General features: G+C 37.4%; 1 protein-coding gene across 4 annotated transcripts; it reads right to left on the bottom strand.

Annotated features, from left to right (window-relative positions):
- Positions 1-3,081: 3,081 nt before the first annotated feature.
- Positions 3,082-6,490, bottom strand: LOC107747998 (uncharacterized). 4 transcript variants are annotated; one of them, XR_001640865.1, is made up of 5 exons: positions 5,665-5,750; positions 4,399-4,544; positions 4,148-4,267; positions 3,990-4,043; positions 3,082-3,895 (listed from the first exon to the last, which is right to left on the bottom strand). XR_001640865.1 is itself a non-coding variant. In XM_016562646.1 (5 exons), exons 2-5 carry the CDS (start codon positions 4,481-4,483, stop codon positions 3,345-3,347), a joined length of 798 nt encoding a protein of 265 aa, XP_016418132.1. In that variant the 5' UTR covers positions 4,484-4,544; positions 6,373-6,490; the 3' UTR covers positions 3,082-3,344. The 4 variants fall into 4 exon arrangements, 3 of the variants coding, with proteins under 3 accessions (XP_016418132.1, XP_016418129.1, XP_016418131.1); XM_016562646.1 differs by lacking the exon at positions 5,665-5,750 and adding an exon at positions 6,373-6,490 and having other exon boundaries at positions 4,160-4,267; XM_016562643.1 differs by having other exon boundaries at positions 4,160-4,267.
- Positions 6,491-8,432: the final 1,942 nt, after the last annotated feature.

Raw genomic sequence — 8,432 nt, 5'->3', positions numbered from 1 at the left:
CTGCTTCTGTTCTGTCAAACAAGTCACCGTTTCGTGAGTTGCCGAAGGAGTTCTTTTCAGGCTCACCAGATTTACTTGAGACTCAGTGGAGAAATGTTGCCTCAGCAGGGTTCTCACCTCACTTAACTATAGATGCGTTTTGGTTGGAGGTAGAATCTTTTCAAGATGCGGGAGGAAACCACTGTTTTCAGGATTTAGCACTTGGTGCAATTAAAATCCTTACTTTCCCAAGTCTCACTGCTTAAAGATGACACCAGAAATAGAATGGGATTGCCACTCCTTTCAAGTTTAATGAATGTGCGCTCAGGGCTCGCACGGAATGGATGGACATCGGCTACATTCCATCCTCCCCAGCAGCTGTTGGGGAAGTTTGACTCATCCATGTACTAGACAGCTCAGCCAGACTGTATATAGTTCGGAAAAGTTGCATTCAGATGTTCAGCTGTGTTCTTCAGCATCCTGTGAAGTTACAACCAACAGCCTGTTCCTGTTCGGCATTTAAAGGTAGGCCTAAGATCTCTCGCTAAATCCTGTCTGTCTTTCTCCCTCTCACTCACGCACATTTATCAGGAGTGAAATATTAATAATAATAATAATTAAAATAATATCATTTAAATACACATTGTTAAATTTGTTATGAACGAATTGGGTATTATCTTACAATTTAAATGTATTCTGTAAAAGTGCATTGTGTGTGGGGGGGCATAGATGTGAATGGGTTATGTTGTCATTTTGCTATTGTTATTGCTGTTACTGCTTGTTTTTGTCGCTAGCTACAGTATAGTACATTAAGTGTGGCAGTTAAAATAACTAGGCTAAATATTGATCAAATTGAAACAAATATTAATCAAATATTTTGGGCGGTTTTGTGCACGTTTGGGCAGGTTTTGGACAGTTTTTGGGCTGGAAACCATCAACTCAATCTGGCAACGTTGGCAAGAGCGCGCCCATCAATGCGCTTCATTCGGCTGCATTAACGGGACTCGCTCGAGAAGAATGTCTCCAAAGAAAAGAATGTCTCCAATCCAAAGAAGTGTGTTTTTGGTTGTAAGGGAAAGATAACTTTGTTCAGCTTCCTAAAGAACCCAGCGTTATGTAAAAAGTGGATGCAGTTTGTTTTTCCGGGGCAGCAACGGAGTTTTGCAAGTGTGTTTGTTGACGAACGTTTTTATAAACAAGGCTCAGTTCGGCGTTGGATTTACACATCGTTTGATACTGAAAGATGGAGCGGTGCCAGCTATAAAAGATCCCGGTCATGATTCAGAACTGCAGACGGTAAGTGAAACGGCATCAAATGTCTGTGTTTTGTTGGCAATCGGGCAAGTGTTCGTCACTCTTTAGCTCCGCTCACGGCGCGCCTCCAGGAGCTCGGCTGCTTTCGGAGAGAATCGGAAAGCTGTATTTTTCTTTTATAAATATGATAAAACTAAAGAATCTTTGGAGCTATGAACGATGCTATACTTATAGGTACTCAAGATCAACATGAGATTGGGTGAAACTGTGTGTGTTATGTTCTCTTTTTAAGGGACAATATTTGTACCCTAAATTGCATTTTTAAACTTTATAAAGTCAACGTTTTTATAATCCTATTAAACATCATGTTCATAATAAATAAAGGAATAAATTAATCTAAGTAATTTAAATGAAATGAAATTATTTGTATCTTTACAGTTTTTACAATACAAGATCTGGATAATGAAGATGCCTTGCAGATCCAAGAAGACATCACTTACCATCACAATCCCATGGTGGGGATTGTCATTGAGGAAACAGAAGCACTTATACCCCTTTTGAGTGCTGGTTCAGAGCCAGAGCCTAGTTTCAAATCAGTTCTTTGTCTTTCGACACACAAAGCACCAGCTCCGAACCAGGAAAAGTGGTTCGTAAGCACCAAAACATTGCTGGGCTAGAGAACCGCTTGTGTCAGGGGCTGGGTTGCCGTGACCAACAAATACTTTTGACCGCCATATTTAAAATAACAGCTAAACACAAACACGTTGGATTCGCTGTGTTTGGATGCCGATGTAGGTTCTTAAAGCCATGAACATCAATAGCAACGCAACGTCCAGCATTGTTGATGGTGTTTAGGCTTGTTCGGGATGCAGTGGCGCCTCGGTATCGCGTGCCGATCGGTCCGCCCGGCGCCGATGCATCCCGAACAAGCCTAAACACCATCATCAATTGTGGATGTTGCGTTGCTATTGTGTAAGGCACGTTTTATTATGGATGCGCGCGCTTTATTTGACGTGTTTAGGACTGTTGAACAGAAACACCCACGATTGGAATAGCCAGGACAATTTTTAATATAACTCCGATTGGATTCATCTAAAAGAAGAAAGTCATATACACCTAGGATGCCTCGAGGGTGAGTAAAACACATGTTAATTTTCATTTTTGGGTGAACTAACCCTTTAAACTTGTCGCGGCATTCAGCGCAGAAACGGCTCTCTCATGCACGCTCCACGTGTTGTCATATTAAATACTGTTAGGGTTATGTTTACAGAAATGAACTGAAAGCGCGGAAGCTCGTTCATCAGATTTGAATTCTCCGCTGTAAGATAACCATTCTCATGAATAATACTGAGAAAAGCTCAGAAAACAGATGACGTAGACGCGTACTCTCCAGCCACGGCAGCCAATCACCACTGCAAATTAACGCATATACGTCACTTTTTGTGACATTGGTTCAACTTTTTTTCCCTTAGTAATACACATAATGAGTGCTATTGTTGTTGTTTTCACTGATGTGCAACCTGTTCATATATGTTAACATCTCAAAAAATGTGTTTTAGGATTTCATGACATTTTAACTAGTTGTTTAGAATAAAAATAGAGATTATACAGTAAACTATGTATATCCAAATTTTCAAGATATTGTTTAAAATTTAGCAGAGGGAACTATTAGTTCTAATGTGTGTGTGACCATAAAAAAATATGGTCAGTTAGGACCAGCAACTGTTTGGTTACCAACATTCTTCAAAATATCTTCTTTTGTGTTCAACAGAAGAAAGAAACTCAATATGTTTGGAACAAGCAGAGGATGAGTAAATGATAACAGAATTTTCATTTTTGGGTGCACTATCCTTTAACAAGTACATTCCTTTTAATTCTTTAATAATTTTACTGTCATGTTCATGCAATGCAGATATTTATACAGTAATCACAACAGATGTAGGATATGTAATACCCAACCCTAAGCAATGTTGTCACTCCTTTCTACTGAAATTTACTGAATTACATTTTTTTTATACCACTCGGTCAAATATTTCTATGAGGAGGCATATTGCTTCACAAATGTATTGAACAAAGTCATGTTTGTGTTAAAAGACACTGATGTGAGATGTTTAAGTACGTCTTGCATGTGATGCAAACTGGCAAAAATGCCAGAGGAAACGCTGAAAGTATGAGAAAAGTTTGTGTTTTCCTTCTTGGTTCAGGTGAAGTCCGTCGTGTTTGTATAGGTTTTGAATTACTTTTCCATTTTTGAGAAATGCCTTTTTAGTGTTCAGAAATAGAATGTTTCTTGTTTGTGAAGACCAGTGTTGAAGCAAGCTGTTGCATTGTTTGGTTGTAGTTTTGACTGTAGAGTCGTCTTTCGCTCGTGGTAAAATGGCGCTGATTGCGAAATACAGGATTTGTGAATTAACTTGTGAGATTCTTGATATGAGAGTTTTCATTCTCTGGACGACAGTCGATGCAGACGCTCCGCTTGTGATGTCGTTTGTTCCCATGTGGAGAATCACTATTCTGTAGTCGTGCAGTTTCTCAAAGTGTTTCACGTGTTGTTGAACGGATCTCACAAGAGTCGTGTCTGGATGAACCCAGCATTGTGCGTTTGGAAAGTAGTGCTCGATATCCCAACACGCCGAGTCTGTGAGGAAGCAGACCTGAAGACCTGGAGAAGACCACAAATACTAGTTTTTACTGTGTTTAAAATGAATTATGGGTGCATTGCATGTTCATTGACATTACATGTATTAGTTGTTTACCTTTTGGTACGATGAATGTTCTTTTGTTGATTGTAGTTCTTATTGAGCTTTTATCTAAAGAGACATGAAGGCATGTTAATATGTTAGTACACTAATATTTAGTTTGTAAACGGTTTCTGATGCTCTAAAGTATATTCAGTATTGTTATCGTAGCTTACATGCGCACTAACCATCCGTTTGTTCCTCAGTATCTTCTTTTTTCACTCTGAATGCTTCTTCAATCTTCACGTCCCCGCTCTCCACTTTTATTCTAGGATTCATTGGGAAACTCCTCTGTACTATAGGGCAAACATAAGACAAAATATATTGATACATGCTTTTAAAAATATAGATTTATGTTTTTAAATATATTTTAAAAAACCATGGTAAATTATTTGAAAAGAATTTTCTTTGGAAATAAAAATCTAACCTGTTTGTTCCTCAATATCTTCTTGTTTGACTCTGAAAGCTTCTTCAATCTTCATGTCTTCACTCTCCTCTTTAATAAATGCCATCTTTATAATAGTGTCACGTGGATCTCAGTTGCTTCACCAGGAGTTTTTCTGTGTTTTTTTCCTGTTAAAGATGAGAAAAATTAACATTATATAAAAATAAAGAAAGAATCCAAACGGTCAGTCAGAGCAGTATATGGTCAATAATGGCCTGATTGGCCAAAAACACTCAAAACAACGTTGCCTCTACAGATGCACAAATCACTTTTGCACCATATTTCACATAGATATGTGCTGCAAAAGCGAGTGAAAAACAGGTTTTAGACTCGTAGCAGCAGATTCACGCTGTTGTCGTTATGCACTTGTGTTTGTGCTAGAAAAGCATCCAAAATTTATATATATATATATATATATAAGAAAACATTCTACAAGTGTGCAACTCTCTGCAAAAATTCACACTGATTTGCGGATGTACAAAATTAGTCAGTGACTTTACATTTTTATATATATACACACACACACACACACATACATAAGAAAACATTCTGCAAGTGTGCAACTCTCATTGCAAAAATTCACACTGATTTGCGGATGTACAAAATTAGTCAGTGACTTTACATTTTTGATGCAGGTGTGTGAACGTGTTTTGCACCATATTCACTGCAGCAATTGTAGCAAAACATGTGAACGTACGAGTTTCTTGATTTGTGCACCTTGCAGTGAAGGATTCGAGAAGGTGTAACTATTGTGTTGTTTGTGGGAGAGAGAAAAATTCTACAAGTTTACAACTTTTGTCTGTGACTTCAAATTTACTTGTACACGTGTGGCTATTCTCTACAACTATAAATTCCGCTAGAAAAGCATCCAAAATTTATATATATATATATATATATAAGAAAACATTCTACAAGTGTGCAACTCTCTGCAAAAATTCACACTGATTTGCGGATGTACAAAATTCGTCCGTGACTTTACATTTTTGATGCAGGTGTGTGAATGTGTTTTGCACCCTATTCACTGCAGCAATTGTAGCAAAATATGTGAGCGTTCGAGTTTCTTGATTTGTGCACCTGCAGTGAAGGATTCGAGAAGGTGTAACTATTGTGTTGTGTTTGTGGGAGAGAAAAAAAAAATCTACAAGTTTGCAACTTTTGTCATTTCAAAGATATAGAATCAGAAAGTGAAAGAAGGTCCACTGTTCACAGAGCAAATCCGAATCAAAAAGAACATTTTGAGTCACCCACTTAGCTTTGGAGAGAAGATTACAATTAAAATCACAAAACTTTTTTCAGCCGAATCGCAGATGCAGGAGCTCGACGCAGCTTTATGATGTCACAAAATAAAAATAAAAGTCTTTCCACGCTAAAAAAAAAAATGCATCGCATTGATGGTGGGTTTAAAACGATGTATTTGAGTGTTTGAATGGGAGGCTTAAATTTAAATCGTTCAAATAATTTCTAAATGTGTCAAAAATATAAATAAGTGACTCATTAAGCTTGCAGGTTTTCACAAACTGGTACTTTATTTGAACTTTAATGGAAACCGATTTACAAACAATGTTTTAGTCCACATACGGAATAACTGATACTGAAAAGTAAAAACCATCTGTATTCTGTAAGGAGTGGATGGAAAGGAAAATATGGTCTGTTTTTGATCGTACTGATTTCAGTGGTCATGCTCTTTACAGATACAATTCTGCTACTTATTTATTTATTTGCAGCAGAAAGGAATCTTGTTCACTGATTAAAGATGTACTTGTTCAGTTTCATTCAATGTCAAAAATATGATTGTGTACTCAGTTTTACTCATTTACCATTATTAAGAGTGAATAGTTTCTCCATAAAAGATGCAATATTCAGTATACTTAAAACACAAACTCTAGAGAAGTATACATCTATCACAGGGTTTAAAAAAGTATCCATATTGTAACGTTCTGAGGACAAACTACTTACAATATCCAGGTTACAGCTGTTGGAAACTCTTGAAGCAAAGACCAGGAGACTCTTAACTGAGATGGTGCTGCGGTCATCAAGTGTGACTAAAGCAGTGAAACACTGTAACTTTATACACATTTTAGTGGGCCGTCCTTAAAGATGAAGATAAAGCAAACAAAGGATGTAAGCAGTTATAGGAACCATTCAGACTCTGAGTTTCAGCAGCTCTAAAACAATCAGCATAACTATAGCACTCATTATCAGAGACATCAGGAAAAGTCCAGATGCATTCACACTTAACTCAGGTGTTTATTAGCATGAATAATGACTATCAATTACAGTAATGGGGCAGAAGCATCAAGAGCATCAGACAGACAAAAGATTGATTTTATATTTGTATTCCCGCATACTTAAAGCAAAAGAGATTCATTTTAAAAATTAAATGACATTTATTCTCCTGCTGACTTTATAACTTTCACCAAAATAATTGTCTTCTGCAGTAATTGTGTTGAAAGGACAGATCAGATCATCTTTTAATGTGCAATTGTAAACAAATTTGTCAAGGAGCTTTTTGAGGTAGATAACAATTTTATTGATGTGCCTTAATTAGAAAATAAACATATTATTTGGAAATATTTTGGTGAATACAAATAGTGATTATACAGTAAACTGTATAGTAATTTGAGAAATCCATTATACATGAAGCAATATTTATCAAGATCACATTTACACATATTAATTTAGCAGACGCTTTTATCCAACAAGCGGTTCATCATAAAGAGTCGAGCCAAGCACTTTTCACAACATTAAATGAACTGGGGGGTAAATATTAGTTCTTTAAGATTTATGAAAATAAGTTATTGAGACTATTTGCAATTATCTCGTGTAAATGACTTGTTATTTTCACAGATTGCTGTATTTTCAGTCATGTACTGTAGAGACAGTCTACAGTATTTTGCAGTGTGCCTCTATGAGTTGTAGCCTTTCATTATCATATCCTTTACACTTTATTAGAACATTGTCAAATGTTTGAGGACAATCACATGACACATCCAGATTCATGTTTTACAATGATATGAAGTAACTGGTTAAGTGCAGCGTGTCCAATTCTAAAACGAGACATTATGCTGTCTTCCCATCTATTCTCCTTTCACTACAAACTAGTCTCTGGATATCATTATTATATTCAGCCTCTATCAAACACAAGATAACTATCACTTTATACCAGGGGTGGGCAAACTTGGCCCCTCCAGGCCACTTTCCTTCAGAGTTTAGCTCCAACCCTAATCAAACACACCTGAACCAGCTAATCATTGTCTTCAAGACTACTAGAAGGTTACAGGCAGGTGAGTTTTGTCAGGGTTGGATCAAATCTCTGCAGGAAAGTGGCCTGGAAGGCCCAAGTTTGCCCATCACTGCTTTATACAAACAACCTCCAAACTACAATATTCACAAAAGAATGCAAACTTAACCATGACTAACACAACATAATCACTTAAACAATGGTAGAGGCCAAATATAGTTTTGTGTTATGCACTCCTCACACTGTGTAGTTTTTGTGTAGGTACAAATGACATTCAGGAAGATGTGAGGTTTTGTTGTTAAGTAATTTTTTTTATTGCTTCACAAATGTATTGAACAAAGTCAAGTTTGTGTTATGCCCGGTTCAGACTACACGATTTTAGCCCGATTTTGCCATGATTTGCTTGACGTAGGGTGTCGTGGGGATTCGTAAACGACAATGGGCGTCGGGACGCAAGATTCCATCGTTTCAGCACGTGTAGTGTGTCATAGTGGACGACAACCGATTCCGCGTCTGCGATGCTTCACGACATCACGACAGAAAGACTAGCATGTTTAATTTTTTTTTTCCGTCGTCCACGACGAGTGACGTTGACCAATAGCAGCACAGAAGCTCTTTCATACACAGGTTTCAAACATGGCGAAACGAAAGAGAGATGATGGTGCTGCTAGGTGGAATTATGAGATGGAGGAAAGGTTCGTGGAGCTGTGGCAACTCCTGCCTGGATGATGTGTCATCGAGGGACTACCACGACAGAACAAAGAAAGAAAAATGC

This window comes from Sinocyclocheilus rhinocerous, unplaced genomic scaffold, assembly GCF_001515625.1.
Source record: "Sinocyclocheilus rhinocerous isolate Xijiao unplaced genomic scaffold, SAMN03320098_v1.1 scaffold4305, whole genome shotgun sequence".
In the NCBI taxonomy this organism is placed as follows: domain Eukaryota; kingdom Metazoa; phylum Chordata; class Actinopteri; order Cypriniformes; family Cyprinidae; genus Sinocyclocheilus; species Sinocyclocheilus rhinocerous.
The sequence above is the reverse complement of the archived record's forward strand: the minus strand, read 5'-3'. Positions and strand labels throughout refer to the sequence as shown.

Coding starts and splice junctions, on each gene's coding strand:
- LOC107747998 (XM_016562646.1), bottom strand. CDS start 4,483: ATGGCATTTATTAAAGAGGAGAGTGAAGACATGAAGATTGAAGAAGCT. Junction 4,268..4,398: donor AGATATTGAGGAACAAACAG/GTTAGATTTTTA, acceptor TTTGCCCTATAG/TACAGAGGAGTTTCCCAATG. Junction 4,044..4,159: donor TACTGAGGAACAAACGGATG/GTTAGTGCGCAT, acceptor ATGTCTCTTTAG/ATAAAAGCTCAATAAGAACT.